This window comes from Aquarana catesbeiana, linkage group LG10 (genome assembly GCF_042186555.1).
Source record: "Aquarana catesbeiana isolate 2022-GZ linkage group LG10, ASM4218655v1, whole genome shotgun sequence".
Lineage (NCBI taxonomy): Eukaryota > Metazoa > Chordata > Amphibia > Anura > Ranidae > Aquarana > Aquarana catesbeiana.
The window spans coordinates 116,250,432-116,266,815 of NC_133333.1; the positions used below are offsets into that span (position 1 = coordinate 116,250,432).

The following is a 16,384-nucleotide window of genomic DNA, read 5'->3' on the forward strand; positions in this document are numbered from 1 at the left end:
CTATTTGGCTCCATCCATTTTCCCCATCGACTGACCAGCTTCCCTGAGTCAGTCGATGGGGAAGAGGCCCCTGTTGATCTTTGCAGCTCCTTCAGAGTTACCATGGGCCTCTTGGCTGCTTCTGATTAATGCTCTCCTTTCCCAGCCTGTCAGTTTAGGTGGACGGGCATGTCATGGTAGGTTTGCAGTTGTACCATACTCTTTCCATTTTCAGATGATGGATTGAACAGTGCTCTGTAAATTGTTCAAGGCTTGTTTAAACTTCTCCACAACTTTTTCCCTGACCCGTCTGGTGTGTTCCTTGGCCTTCATGATGCTGTCTGTTCTCTAACAAACCTCCGAGGGCTTCACAGAACAGCTGTATTTATACTGAGATTAAATTACACACAGGTGGACTCTTTACTAATTAGGTGACTTCTGAAGGCAATTGGTTCCACTAGATTTTAGTTAGGGGTAACAGAGTAAAAGGAGGCTGAATACAAATGTACACCACACTTTTCACATATTTGTAAAACATTTTGAAAACCATTGATCATTTTCTTCCACTTCACAATTATGTGCCACTTTGTGTTGGTCTTTTACATAAAATCCCAATAAAATACATTTTCATTTCTTATCGTACATCACGGGACACAGAGCCATTAGTAGTTACTATGTGGGTTATAGGCCAACTTCAGGTGATGGACACTTGCACACCCTAAGACAAAAAGTCTACTCCCTATATAACCCCTCCCATCACTGGGAGGGTCAAAAGAGGACCTGGGGGAGGAAGCCCACAAAACAAAATACTAAAATCTCCTTATGAAGGGACGCCCCTGCTCGCTCGAGTGTGGGGGGGGGGGGGGGTTGGGGCAGAAGACTTCTGCAGTTTTCAAGGGTCTGGCAGGAACAATGTCGAGACAGATGGGTGGCAATATCTCAAGGTTACAAACTAGAGTTACGAGAGTTCCCGTCTCCTTGTTTTTTCAGATCAAATGTTCCCAGAGATCCAGTAAGAAAGAAGTCTCTCTTTCTAGCTTTCGATCATCTCTTGTCTCAAAGAGTGATATCGGTGGTCCCCTTGGAAGAGCGAGGATTAGAGTTTTAGTCAAACCTTTTCAAAGTATCAAAACCAAACGGGGATGTCAGACCTATCTTAGATCTCAAAGATCTAAACCGGTTTTTGAATATCCGCTCTTTTCGCATGGAGTCAATCCGATCAGTAGTCTCCATCCTACAAGGAGGAGAACTTCTGAGGTCAATCGTTTTCAAGGATGCTTATCTCCATGTGCCTATTTTTCCCGCTCACCAGAAATATCTATGCTTCGAGATAGAAAATCTTCATTTTCAGTTCGTAGCTCTGCCTTTCGGTCTAGCTACAACACCCCGAGTGTTTACAAAAGTCCTGGCTCCTCCTTTAGCCAGATTAAGGGCTCAAGGCATAACAACTCTGGCTTACTTAGACGATCTACTCTTGATAGATCAGTCAGTAGCCCACTTAAACCAAAGTTTGGTCACCTCAGTCAGCTACCTGGAATACCTAGGTTGGATTCTTAACCTAGAGAAGTCCTCCTTAAAACCATCAAGGAGATTGCAGTACTTGGGTCTGATCATAGATACAGCTCAGAAGAGGGTGTTCTTGCCCCAGGCAAGGATAAGTTCCATAAGGGAACGGATTCAGCTGGTCAAAGCAAAGAAGAATCCTTCTATTCGACTTTGCGTTAAATTGTTGGGAAAGATGGTGGCTTCATTCAAGGCCGTTCCTTATGCACAGTTTTATTCGAGACTGGTGCAAAACTGTATCCTGTCAACTTGGAACAAGATGGTCCAAGCTCTGGACTTCCCAATGCGTTTATCCCCCAAAGTGCATCAAAGCCTCAGTTGGTGGTTGATATCCAAGAATCTTCAAAAAAAGAAAATCCTTTCTATCAGTTACCTGGAAGGTGGTAACAAGAGATGCCAGCCTTCTGGGCTGGGGAGCAGTCCTGGAAGAAGCATCTGTCCAAGGGAAATGGTCCAAATCAGAAATGACCCCGGCCATCAATATTCTAGATTTGAGCAGCACGCCTGGCCCTGAAGGCCTGGATGCTCAGATTACGGAATTGTCCTGTCACAATCCAATCCGACAATGCCACAACAGTGGCCTATATCAATCACAAAGGAGGCATGAGAAGTCGTGTGGCCTAGAGAGGTGAATCATATCCCATCTTGGCCAGAAGACAACATTCCTTGTCTATCGGCAATCTTCATTCCAGGAATGGAGAATTGGCAGGGGGACTACTTGAGTCGCCAACAGTTGTTCCCGGGAGAGTGGTCTCTTCACCCCGACATCTTTCGGTCAATATGTCAAAGATGGGGAATTCCATACGTGGATCTGTTTGCGTCTAGGTTCAAACAAAAAGATAGACAACTTTGTGTCAAGGCCAAGGGATCCGATGGTATGCGGAACAGATGCCTTGGTTTTTCCGTGGGATCAGTTTTCACTGATCTATGCGTTCTCTCCTGTTCTGCTACTTCTGCGTCTTCTTCGCAGGATCAAGCAGGAAGGGAAGGAGGTGATTCTTGTGGCCCAGGAGATCTTGGTTTGAAGAGATCGTAAAAATGGTGGTAGGGGACCCATGGATCCTACCGCTACGGCCAGACCTTCTCTCGCAAGGTCCGGTATTCCAACCTACCTTACAAACGCTAAATTTAACGGTTTGGCTATTGAGACCCACATTCTGAAAGACCGTAGGCTGTCAGCTTCAGTAGTTTCTACTTTGGTTAATGCTAGGAAGCCGCCTCCAGAGTCATATACTATAGAATCTGGAAGGCATAAGTTTCCTGGTGTGAATCCAGGGGTTGGCACCCCAGGAAATATGTCATAGGTAGGATCCTTGAATTTCTATAGATGGGGTTAGAAATGAAGCTGGCTTTGAATACTATCAAAGGCCAGGTGTCGACTATCGGTGTTTTCTCAACGACCACTTGTTTCACACTCTCTGGTTCGTAGCTTTATTCAGGGGGTAACGCGGATTAATCTTCCAGTTAAGTCACCCTAAATCCTTGGGACTTAAATTTAGTCCTATCGGAATTACAGAAACAGCCTTTTGAACCAATACAAGATATTCCCTTGGTCCTCGACAACGAAATTAATTTTTTTGGTTGCCATATCTTCTGCAAGAAGAGTATCAGAGTTGGCCACTCTCTTTTGTAAAGAGCCATATTTGATTATTCATAAGGATAAGGTTGTATTATGGCCTCATCCTAATTTCCTACGGAAGGTAGCGTCAGGTTTTCATTTAAACCAGGATATTATACTTTTTCCAGAACCTCGTTCTGTGGAAGAAAGGTTACTACATTCTCTTGATGTGGTGAGAGCAGTCAAGGTCTATTTGAAGGCAACGCTCAGATTCGTAAAACAGATGTCTTGTTCATGTTGCCAGAAGGTCCTAAAAGAGGACAGGCAGCGTCAAAATCTACTATTTCTAAATGGATTCGTCAAGTGATTGTTCAAGCTTATGGTTTAAAAAGGAAAATTCCACCTTTTCATATTAAAGCACACTACACCAGAGCTGTTAGTACTTACTGGGCAGTGCATCACCAAGCCTCCATGGCTCAGATCTGCAAGGCTGCAACTTGGTCTTCAGTCCATACATTTACCAGATTCTATCAAGTAGATGTAAAACGTCATGAGGACATCGCCTTTGGGCGCAGTGTACTGCAGGCTGCAGTATAAGTCCTCTAGTCTTAGTGCCCTACTTTTGTTGGGTCTCCCTCCCTTAAGTTGGCATTGCTATGGGACATCCCACATAGTAACTACTATGGCTCTGTGTCCCGTGATGTACGATAAGAAAATAGGATTTTTAAAACAGCTTACATGTAAAATCCTTTTCCTTGAAGTACATCACGGGACACAGAGGTCCCTCCCTTCTTTGGTATACACATGTATTGCTTTGCTACAAAAACTGAGGTACTCCCAGTAATGAGAGGGGTTATATAGGGAGTGGACTTTTTGTCTTAGGGCGTGCCAGTGTCCATCACCTGAAGGTGGCCTATAACCCACATGGTAACTACTATGGCTCTGTGTGCCGTTATGTACTTCAAAGAAAAGGATTTTACAGGTAAGCCGTTTTAAAAATCCTATTTTTTGGTTGCAACATGAGAAAATGTGGAAATTTCAAGGAGTATGAATACTTTTTCAAGGCACTGTATATTACGAAAAGTATTGGGACGCCTACCTTTACACGCACATGAACTTTAATAGCAGCCCAGCCCTAGTCCGTAGGGTTCAATATTGAGTTGGCCCATCCTTTGCAGCTATAACAGCTTCAACTCTTCTGGGAAAGGCTGTCCACAAGGTTTAGGAGTGTGTCTATGGGAATGTTTGACCATTCTTCCAGAAGCAAATTTGTGAGGTAAGGCACTGATGTGGATGAGAAGGCCTGGCTCGCAGACCTCGCTTTAATTCATCCCAAAGGTGTTCTAACGGGTTGAGGTCAGGGCTCTGTGCAGGCCCGTCAAGTCCCTTCACCCCAAACTCACTCATCCATGCCTTTATAGACCCCGCTTTGTGCACTGGTCCAAATCATTTGGTGGAGGGGGGATTATGGTGTGGGGTTGTTTTTCAGGGGTTGGACTTGGCCCCTTAGTTCCAGTGAAGGGATCTCTTAAGGTGTCAGCATACCAAGACATTTTGGACAATTCCATGCTCCCAACTTTGTGGGAACAGTTTGGGGGATGGCCCCTTCCTGTTCCAAAATGACTCCAAAGCTGAATGTGCAAGATCTGATGCAGATGTCAACGATGGGCCGCCCTGATGATGTAAATTTTAAAATGGTAGTGTGGTGCAGAAGAGTATGGGTTGAACTGAACTATGGGATCTTGACAAACATTAAAAGTATAAGGGTCCTTTCACACGAGCGTTGTTGGTTTCATTCGTTCAGTCACGTTTTTTCAAAGAAAAAAAAAACCAGATCAGCTATATATCAGTTTTTTTTACATCCAGTACCAATGGAAAAACAGATGCAAAATGGACCGTTTGTTCGTTTACATCCGTTTCTCGTCCATCCCATTTTTTTAATATGGAAGAAAAATAGGGCTTTGATCCATTCCAAAAAAAAAAAAAAAAAAAGCGGATGTTGGTGGAAGGGGATGTAAATGGATATATGGATTTCCATTTTTCATCCGTCAACATATGGAAAAACAGACAAACGGAACTCCTGTGTGAAAAAGGGGCCTAAGACAAGTAGCTATTATGCTATATTTTTTTTAGCAGAAAACGTATTACCAAGAGCAGGTCATCCTCTTGCCTTCAGACAGTACATACAAGTCTATGATTTTATGGAGCTATAAGAAAACTTTTTCATAGGTCATGTCACTAATTGCAAAAATCATCACCAATGTTATATATAAAGCAACAGTATATAAAGAAACAAAACAGTATAAAGTCAGGGTTACACCCCCCTTTGTAATCCAGGCCAACCTTGGTGGTCACCAACACCAATACCTACCTCAGCAAGGATATTGAGCTCAGAATCTGTTATTATACAAGCCATCTCAATTATTTGGTCCTTTGTAATATCCAATCCAGTCATCTGTAGTACAAGTAAAATATGAAGTGTGTTAAAAAAATTATTGGGGATAGATATACACACACATAGTATATTAAAATGTCAAAATGAATATGCTAACTCAATCTGATATAAACAGGTTTAAAAAAAAAAATCATTAAATTCTTCTCCATATTGAAATTTAACTTTCAAATGAAATGCATTGTTTCCCCTAATGTTGTTAATCGCTGCGCAAATTGTTGGTGCTATATACTGTATTATAATAATAAAGAAGAACGGAGACTTTGCTTTATTAGTGTTTTGACACCTCTCCAAATCCATACTTGAAAAGTAGTAGTCGACCATCTTCTAATTACCCGATAAAAGAAAAATGTATGGTAGTTTAAGTTTGCTTCTCAAAGCCAAAACAACCACATATAAATGGCTAACTAAAGGTAAAAAGCCAATATTGCACTGAGGAGGCCTTGACTAGCCATACACCGTGTTCGTTTGCACTGCCTGCACAATAAACATTAGTGGTTTAGTGTGCCGGCAGCTCTCTGTTCTGGCTGCAGCCAGCAGTAGGGTAATATGCGTTTCTTTGCATCACATAGTTTCCCTTTTTTTGTGTCAATTTTATTTGAAGTGCACAAAGTGACACTTCATTCATGTCAGCAGCGTGGTGCGTTGTGCTACTGTACAGCAACATGATCCCTTCCTGTACAATGGAAAGAAAATGCAGCATGTCTGCATTTTATCCCGACTCAGTGCGCCTCCGGGCTGCGTTGCAGTGTGAACAGAACACAGAAAACAATTTTCTGTGTGTCCTAGCAGTGATCTTCATTTATCACGTGCGTTAAAATGCAGGTCACTGACAAAATGTGAACAGGGCCTTATTTCCTCTTGTTCAGCCCCACAATGCAATGTGTTTTGTGAACATGCAGTGAATATCCTGTCATTCATCCTCTCCTACATGTAAAGAAAGTGATGCATTCTTGGACAATGATAGTACAAGTTGTGTGAATGACTGGGGGGGGGTTTACATGAAGCAGTAGCCCAAGGGTATGGGATGCACACCATTATAGGCAACTAAAAAAATTGTTGGTGCTTCAATATGTCTGGCCCCTCCTCCTTCCCTCCAATGTCTTCTGGGAGACACACAGGTCCCAGAAGACAGCAGGGACCATTCAGAACGTGCAGCATGACTCACGCAGTAGGGAACCAGGAGTAAAGCCGAAAGTCTTCACTGCCTGGTTCCCTTACACAGGAATGGTGGCGGCAGCACCCGTGAGTTGATCCGAAGATTGGCTTTGGGTGCCAATATTGCGGGCTCTCTGGACAGGTAAGTGTCCATATATTAAAAGTCAACATCTACTGATAGGGGTGGGGCTGGTCACTGAGCTGCACTAATAGGGGTGGGGCTGGTCACTGAGCTGTACTAATAGTGTAGCAGCTACAGTATTTGTAGTATTTAATAGCTACATTTCATACACATTCCATTATGAATAGCAATAGGTATGATCATCACGGGGGTCATTTAAAAAAACAAGCTGGAACACTGCTTTAACTTCAGCATTAAAGTAGAAGTATAGGCAAAGCTTTTTTTTGGATAGAGTAAGGGAGGGTTATAACTAGGGAGGAATGCAAACATCCCTGTGACAGAAGTAGACAGCACAGGTACTCTTTATGGAGGGATCTGGGGTCTATAATACCCCAAACCCCTCCACTGCACTTAAAAGTATTCAACTGCATTTTTTAATACTTTCTATTTTTTAAAACTGGCACCTTTAGGATGCCAGTAATCCGGAAGTGATGTCATGACATCGCTTCCAGGTTACTAGATCCGAGACCCGAACAAAGCAGATCTGCTTTGTTCGGATCTTTGGCCAGGCAGCAGACTTGCCGGCTTGTCGCTCGGCCCTCCTGGAGCGGGATGTCCCCTCCCGTTGCTTGTAATAACAGCCGAGCATCGGTTGTCATTACAAGAAATCCGACAGTCTACTCTAAAGAATCGTACTGGGGCAATGCCTGCAGCTGCAAGCATCACCCTGGTACAACCCACTGAAGCAATATCGGTAACATCGATAAGGCCCCTTGCACACTGAAGGCATTATTTTTAGGCGTTAAAGGGCTAAAAATAGCACCTGTAAAGCGCCTCCCCTGCAGCCCCAGTGTGAAAGGCTGAGTGTCGTCACACTGGAACGGTGCGTTTGCAGGACGTTAGAAAAAGTCCTGTAAGCAGCATCTTTGGAGTGGTTTAGCAGTGGTGTATACACCGCGCCTCCACTGCCCATTGAAATGAATGGGCACTGCTGCCGAAGCACCTGCAAAGCGATTCAGCAGTGGCGCTTTTCGGGCACATTTAGCCCTCTCCTCGGCCGCTAATGGGGGGTAAAAGCGACCCGAAAAGTGCCGCTAAAACTAGAGGTGCTTTACTGCTAACGCAGCCCACTGGCAGTGTGAAAGGGCTCTTCGTTTGTAACCGATACTTTAAAAAAAGTGAATATCGCCCGCGCCGATAATCGGTCGACCCCAAGTTATAACCTGTCAGTTTTTTTTGTTGCCATCTGTGTCCCATTGGGGAGATTTGCCTTCACTTCCTATCCCAGCGCTACAATAGGATGTGAGGAATTCTCTCCAAAGTAAGGAAATCCTGGCGTGTCCCCATTGTAAGATTTCCTCTCTATTACTTTTCTGGGAACAACCCAAAATTTGGGATTTTCTTTTACTTTCAATGATAATGGTAAACATGATAAAAAGAAAGGGTGAGTCTCACAGGGGCACAGACAACAATAAAAACCTGACATGTTCCAATCCCTCTTTACTCTATCCAAAACTAAATACAAATGCTTTCTTTAGTTATACTTTAACTACCGTATATACTCGAGTATAAATCGATCAGAGTATAAGTCGAGGCCCTAATTTACCACAAAAAAAAAAAAAATGGGAAAAACTTAGTGACCCAAGTATAAGACGAGGGTGAGAAATGCACAGCTACTGTAAGTGGAAAAAGAGGGTCAACAATGCCCATTTGCAGCCTCACTGTGCCCATTTGCAGCCATAGGTCCCCCGAACTTCAAACTCGGTAGTTAAGGGTTCCTAGATGCCCCCTAGCTGCATCCAAAATTTGGGGTCTCTGAACCCAAAGGGTCCCGAAATGACATTGCTGCAGAAGGACACAATTTGGTGTACAAACTCAGTGGGACTAGCACCATAAAATATCCAAAGCTGGGGTTTCTAGCACCAAGTGTTCAGAAAATGTCAAGCACTTTTCTGCAGCAGAGAATGACATTTTCCGAACCGGCTTTGGGGCCCCGTATCTTGGGGCCACTTGGTGCTAGGAACCCCAGCTTTGGATATGTTATGGTACCAGTTCCACTGGATTTGCACACCAAATTTAGGGTTCCTAACACCAAGTGGCCCTGAGATACGGGGCCCCAAATTCGGTTCAGAAAACGTCAAGCACTTTTCTGCAGCAGAGAATGACATTTTCCGAACCAATTTTGGGGCCCCGTATCTCGGGGCCACTTGGTGCTAGGAACCCCAGGTTTGGATATGTTGTGGTACCAGTTCCACTGGGTTTTCACACCTGGGTTCCTAGCATAAAGTGGCCCTGAGATACAGGGCCCCAAAGTCAGTTCGGAAAATGAAATTTTTTGCTGCAGAAAAGTGCTTGACTCGAGTATAAGTCGAGTGGGGAACTTTCAGCACAAAAAAATGTGCTGAAAAACTCGACTTATACTCGAGTATATACGGTATTTCACTGCTGTCCAGTCTTTTTTGAGCCTCACAGGGCTGAACTATTTCTTCTATTGAGCCCAGGAGCTAGAGTGTTCCAAAATAGTGCTGCTGATTTTTGTATGCCTCATGATAGCTGCCCAAATTTTCAACAGATTTTATAAAATTAAAATCAAAATTACAAATCACAATCCCCAAAATTCTTATTAGCCACTTGCCGACTAGCCGCCATAATTATATTGCGGCAAGTCGGCTCTATTGCACGAATTGCCGTAAGTGTACGTCGCTTCGTGCATTAGATACAGTAGGCATGCGCCCGCGGCATAGAGCCAGAAAGGGAATCTGTCATCTGTAAACAGATTCCTGTTCTAACAGGGGAGCAGAGAGATTGTCTGTTCCTAGTGATCATGAACAGCGATCTCTCTGTGCTCCCAGTCAGTACACCCCCCCCCCCAGTTAGAAAAACCTCCCAGAGAACACACTTAACCCCTATACTTCTGGCCAATGAAATGAATGAACATCCAATTGTGTTACATGATTTCACATGTGCTTTTCTGCCAAAACTCAGCTGCCAGGAGGAGAGGAGTCTAGAAGAGTTAGCTTAATGTCCTGTATGCAAGAGGCCTAAGTGTGTTTGCTGAAGTGCAGAAAACACACTGCAATCCATTTACCATCATTTCCTAAGGGTCCTATTCACATCTATACAGTTTCCCTGCAGGTTGGTTTTTGGAAAGGTGCTGGGACTTTACATGCAGGACGATGTGTTTTTGGCTCCTGACTTCACCGGCAGTGCATCAAAAAATGCAGGAGAAAGTTTTGGTAGATTTGTTGCAAAAACACACCAAAGAAAAAAAAAAAAAAAAAAAGCATGAAAAGCACACACATAGGTGTGAACCTAGCCTAAGGCCAGCCATACACGGTTTGAAAATCTCAGCCAGTTCCTGATTCGAGACATTAATGAGCAGGCGAAATGCACTGAATACATCAATCAACTTGATTAAAACCAGCCTGCCGGATTCTCTTACGATTATTGCTAGCGGCTGCTATAGGTGGTTTGTGGTGATCAGTGTAGTAGTGATGTCGGCGGTGATCAGTATAGTAGTGATGTGCGTGGGGATCAGTGTACAGTAGTAGTAGTGGCAGCAATCAGGGTACAGTAGTGGTGGTGTACAGTAGCGGTGGAAATCAGGGTACAGTAGTGGTAGTGTAGAGTAGTAGCGGTGGAAATCAGGGTACAGTAGTGGTGGTGTACAGTAGCGGTGGAAATCAGGGTACAGTAGTGGTAGTGTAGAGTAGTAGCGGTGGAAATCAGGGTACAGTAGTAGCGGTGGAAATCAGTGTACAGTGGTGGTGTACAGTAGCGGCGGTGGAAATCAGTGTACAGTAACAGGGTGGATTTGATTTAAATCACTAATAAAAAGACTTGATTTAAATCATAATTTTTAAAGAGCAACTGAGTTCTCTGTCACGCAGGACCTGAACAGACGCTCCATGCAGTTCTATGAAGCAACAGATGTCCGCTGACATCCGATCCGTAAAAATCCATCCGTCTGGCGGATCGGATGAAAACAGACATTTTCATCTCTTCTCCCCATAGCGGAGAGCGTAGATCTCTCTGCACAGAGACGGGCCTGTCATCCGCCGGCTCAGCGGGGATCAATGAAGCGATCCCTGCTGAGCAAGCAGAGTCTGTAAAAACGGATCCGCATGTGTGAAAGGGGCCTAATGGGACGGCTGGTGATGCGGCAGTGACACAACAAGGTGAGGGATGTGGTGGCAGCAGGTGAGTGGATGCCCGCTAACAGACGCTGCCATGATGGATATGAAAAAACAGGTGCTCTTAAAATGTAAGGACTTATTCTTGCCCGTAGTTAGAATCTTTCATTTCATTTTTACTGCCTGGTACAGATGCATTTCTCTCCAATCACACAGTTTGTAGTGTACATAGATTTGCAAAGCATTGGGATAAAGGAACATTCCTGAACTTTGTTTTATCTCATGGTTACTGTGGCATTGTGTGAATGCATCAATGCAGTGCATGTTACCTCAGCTTGCAGAGCTTTGATTCATTGAATGAGTTTACCAAAAATGTAAATATTGCAGAATATATAGCCTCATGCTACATAACTAGGCTCCATTTCATGCTGAATAAACTAAATTATTAATGTATCTTAATTGCTTTCGGGCCAGCCGCCGCAGTTATGCTGTGGCAGGAGGGCTCCCCTGGGCGAGCCATTGTAGCTGTATGTCGGCCCTTTAAGATGCTGCAAGAGGCTCGCGCACCCACAGCGTGTCCCTGGAGCCGATGCAATGCCCGCCAGGCACAGGCGATCACTCAAGAACAACAAGAACCAAGAAGCACACAAATTCTGGTTCTTTTAGGGGAGAGGAGACAGATCGTGTGTTCATACCAAGTATAAACACCGATCGGTCTCCTCCCCTGGTCAGTCCCATCCCCCCACAGTTAGAACACACCTAGGGAACAGTTAACCCCTTGATCGCCCCCTAGTGTTATCCCCTTCCCTGCCAGTGACATTTATACAGTAATCAGCGACTATTTTTTTAGCTCTGAACACTGTATAAATGTCAATGATGCCAAAAAATGTGTCAAAAGTGTCCGATTTGTCCGCTACAATATCGCAGTCCCGCAAAAAAAAAAAAAAAACGCTGATCGCTGCCATTACTAGTAAAAAAATAAAAATAAATAAAAATGCCATAATTCTATCCCCTGTTTTGTAGACGCTATAACTTTTTGCGCAAACCAATCAATATATGCTTATTGCGATTTTTTTTTTACCACAAATATGTAGAAGAATACATATCGGCCTAAACTGAGGGAAAAAAAAAAAAAAAAATGTGGGATATTTATTATAGCAAAAAGTAAAAGATATTGTATTTTTCAAAATTGACGCTCTTGTTTATAGCGCAAAAAATAAAAACCGCAGGAGGTGAAAATACCACCAAAAGAAAGCTCTATTTGTGGGAAAAAAAAGCAAGTAAATTGTGTTTGGGTACAGCGTTGAATGACCGCGCAATTGTCAGTTAAAGCGACGCAGTGCCGCATCGCAAAAAAAATGGCCAGGAAGGGGGCAAATTCTTCCGGGGCTGAAGTGGTTAAGTAGAAACCTATCTTTGGATAGATTTTTACTCCAAAAGCATTTTATCAAACTAAATTTAAAAGAAAAAAAATCCAAATTTCTTTAAAAAAAAAAAAAGATTTTTATTCACCCTGTACAGTAGTAGTGGCGGCAGCAATCAGTGTACAGTAGTAGCAATGTCCATGGTGAATGGTGTGGCAGCAGTTGGGGGAGGGTTAGTGTAATAGTAGTTGGGGGGGGGGGGGTGATGATCAGTGTAGTAGTAGTGGGGGGGTGATGATCGGTGTAGTAGTAGTAGTAGTGGGGGGGTGATGATCGGTGTAGTAGTAGTGGGGGGGTGATGATCGGTGTAGTAGTAGTGGGGGGGTGATGATCGGTGTAGTAGTAGTGGGGGGGTGATGATCGGTGTAGTAGTAGTGGGGGGGTGATGATCGGTGTAGTAGTAGTGGGGGGGTGATGATCGGTGTAGTAGTAGTGGGGGGGTGATGATCGGTGTAGTAGTAGTGGGGGGGTGATGATCGGTGTAGTAGTAGTGGGGGGGTGATGATCGGTGTAGTAGTAGTGGGGGGGTGATGATCGGTGTAGTAGTAGTGGGGGGGTGATGATCGGTGTAGTAGTAGTGGGGGGGTGATGATCGGTGTAGTAGTAGTGGGGGGGTGATGATCGGTGTAGTAGTAGTGGGGGGGTGATGATCGGTGTAGTAGTAGTGGGGGGGTGATGATCGGTGTAGTAGTAGTGGGGGGGTGATGATCGGTGTAGTAGTAGTGGGGGGGTGATGATCGGTGTAGTAGTAGTGGGGGGGTGATGATCGGTGTAGTAGTAGTGGGGGGGTGATGATCGGTGTAGTAGTAGTGGGGGGGTGATGATCGGTGTAGTAGTAGTGGGGGGGTGATGATCAGTGTAGTAGTAATGGGGGGGTGATGATCAGTGTAGTAGTGGGGGGGGGGTGATGATCAGTGTAGTAGTTGGGGGGGGGGTGATGATCAGTGTAGTAGTTGGGGGGGGGGTGATGATCAGTGTAGTAGTAGTGGGGGGGGGTGATGATCAGTGTAGTAGTAGTGGGGGGGTGATGATCAGTGTAGTAGTAGGGGGGGGTGATGATCAGTGTAGTAGTGGGGGGGGGTGATGATCAGTGTAGTAGTTGGGGGGGGGGGTGATGATCAGTGTAGTAGTAGTGGGGGGGTGATGATCAGTGTAGTAGTAGGGGGGGGTGATGATCAGTGTAGTAGTTGGGGGGGGGGTGATGATCAGTGTAGTAGTTGGGGGGGGTGATGATCAGTGTAGTAGTTGGGGGGGGTGATGATCAGTGTAGTAGTTGGGGGGGGGTGATGATCAGTGTAGTAGTTGGGGGGGGTGATGATCAGTGTAGTAGTTGGGGGGGGTGATGATCAGTGTAGTAGTTAGGGGGGGGTGATGATCAGTGTAGTAGTTAGGGGGGGTGATGATCAGTGTAGTTAGGGGGGGGTGATGATCAGTGTAGTAGTTGGGGGGTGATGATCAGTGTAGTAGTTGGGGGGGGGGTGATGATCAGTGTAGTAGTTGGGGGGGGGGTGATGATCAGTGTAGTAGTTGGGGGGGGGGTGATGATCAGTGTAGTAGTTGGGGGGTGATGATCAGTGTAGTAGTTGGGGGGTGATGATCAGTGTAGTAGTTGGGGGGTGATGATCAGTGTAGTAGTTGGGGGGGGGGGTGATGATCAGTGTAGTAGTTGGGGGGTGATGATCAGTGTAGTAGTTGGGGGGGGGGGTGATGATCAGTGTAGTAGTTGGGGGGGGGGTGATGATCAGTGTAGTAGTTGGGGGGGGGGGGGGTGATGATCAGTGTAGTAGTTGGGGGGTGATGATCAGTGTAGTAGTTGGGGGGTGATGATCAGTGTAGTAGTTGGGGGGTGATGATCAGTGTAGTAGTTGGGGGGTGATGATCAGTGTAGTAGTTGGGGGGTGATGATCAGTGTAGTAGTTGGGGGGTGATGATCAGTGTAGTAGTTGGGGGGTGATGATCAGTGTAGTAGTTGGGGGGTGATGATCAGTGTAGTAGTTGGGGGGGGGTGATGATCAGTGTAGTAGTTGGGGGGGGGGGTGATGATCAGTGTAGTAGTTGGGGGGGGGGGTGATGATCAGTGTAGTAGTTGGGGGGTGATGATCAGTGTAGTAGTTAGGGGGGGGGTGATCAGATGACCAGCACGACACACACACACACACACCCCGGTCCAGGCTGGATCCATAGATCTACATAGGATCACCCAGACCCGGAGTTCAGATTTACTCCTCACAGACTGACAGCTGTCCCCGCTCACCTCCAGGTCCACCCACACCAGGCGCTGCTCCATGCTGTGTGACGCGGTCCTGCGCACTCTCACCCCTTGGTAATGGGAAGCCGCGCTCATCCAGCCATGAACTCTGCTCAGCGTCCTCCGACCACAGAGCGCCACGAGCATCACCAGCCCGGGAAGCCGCTCTTCTCAGCACATTGCCGTCTCCTCCATCCTATGAGCCGGCAATGCGCACGTTTCCCTGGACTAGAAATGTCTCCTCCGGCCCACCTTACCCACACAGCGCTAACTCACACAAACGTCGCCACGCCCCCTCCGCTTAGAGGAGACACCCGTATGGCTAACAGGCACGTGACAAGGGTTGGGAGGGCGGAGCCGCGATGGGTTGGGAGGGTGGAGCCGCGATGTGGGAGGGCGGAGCAATGGAATGCAGGCCGTGGGAGTGAGGGAGGAGTAGTGCTGTGTTGGACAGATTGATGTGTGCGCAGTGTGTCGTGTATAGAGTGACCGGGAGAGGGCGCGCTCCGTGCTGATTATCCTCGGGTTTAGTGGAGCGGGTGATGGAGAGGAGGATCAGCACATCAGATTGGGGGGGAGAAGATGAGTCCAAAATGAACTCCAATACTATATACAATATATATATCCCACCCAGTGTAACGTCATCTTTCTTTATAACAAAACGTATCACCAATAAATATGCAGACATTGTCTTCTGTACAGTGTAATCAGCGATCACATCATTACCGCAGAAGTAACGTTTCAGTACCTCTTAGGACCCTTCATCAGACATCAACAAAGGGGTCCTGTGAGGTTCGGAAGCAATATTTCTGCGGTAACGATTTGATCGCTGATTAAAGCTCTGGACTCGGTTTGGAGATCGGTGGTGTGCTGGTGACATTCATTGTGATTGTCTTCTGTTCCAGCCAATAGTCGCCGTAGCACCCCTTTACATACACAGCCATTTCTACAGGAACACGTGTGTTTGAAAGAGAATGCTAGAATCCTTTGCATAGCAGACTACAAAGCACACACTCCTGCTTGCCCATTTCCATCCGGGACTGTGTGCATCCACTGAAGTACAAAGCACCAGACAAGCCACGCCTCTGCCCCCTCCTCCCAGCTCCTGACATACAGCTGCAGGGGTCAATCAATCCCTAAGGCCCCTTTCACACGGGCGGTGGGGGCGTCGGCGGTAAAACAGCGCTATTTTTAGTGCTGCTTTACCGTCGTTTTTGCGGCGGTATTCGGCCGCTAGCAGTGCGGTTTTAACCCCCGCTGGCTGCCGAAAAAGGGTTAAAACCGCTCGCATAGCGCGGCTGTAGCCTCGGTATTGCCGCGGTATAGCCGCGCTGCCCCATTGATTTCAGTGGGCAGGAGCAGTGAATACACCGCTCCTTCACCGCTCCAAAGATGCGGTTTGCAGGAGTTTTTCTGCCAGCGCACCGCTTCACCGCTTCAGTGTGAAATCCCTCGGGCTTTCACACTGAAGAAACAGTAGAAGCAGTTTTAGGTCGGTTTGCAGGCGCTATTTTTAGCGCAATAACGCCTGCAAACCGCCCCAGTGTGAAAGGGGCCTAACAGTCACCTCTTCTATGCAAATTCCAACTTTTTGATACCTGTTCATTTTTATCCCCCCCCCAAAAAAAAGTGTTGCCTTTAGTTACCTTTTGTGAGGGGGGAGCTGGTACCTACTGTAGCTCTGACAGGTACCCGCTCCCATGTGCCATTGTAAGAAATAAGTATGGACATTTTGAAACCGATGGCAG

The 16,384-nt window shown here is 45.9% G+C and overlaps 1 protein-coding gene across 2 annotated transcripts in view; it reads right to left on the bottom strand.

The window, feature by feature from the left end:
• Positions 1-14,966, bottom strand: part of REXO2 (RNA exonuclease 2) — a 47,658-nt gene extending 32,692 nt beyond the window's left edge. Inside the window, exons 1-2 of one of the 2 annotated variants that reach the window (XM_073602512.1) lie at positions 14,550-14,966; positions 5,472-5,555 (exon numbers count right to left, since the gene is read on the bottom strand). In XM_073602512.1, the coding sequence (XP_073458613.1) occupies positions 5,472-5,555; positions 14,550-14,783 (318 nt within the window). In that variant the 5' untranslated portion in view covers positions 14,784-14,966. The remainder of the gene's footprint in view (positions 1-5,471; positions 5,556-14,549) is intronic. The other variant, XM_073602513.1, reaches the window with a different exon arrangement.
• Positions 14,967-16,384: the final 1,418 nt, after the last annotated feature.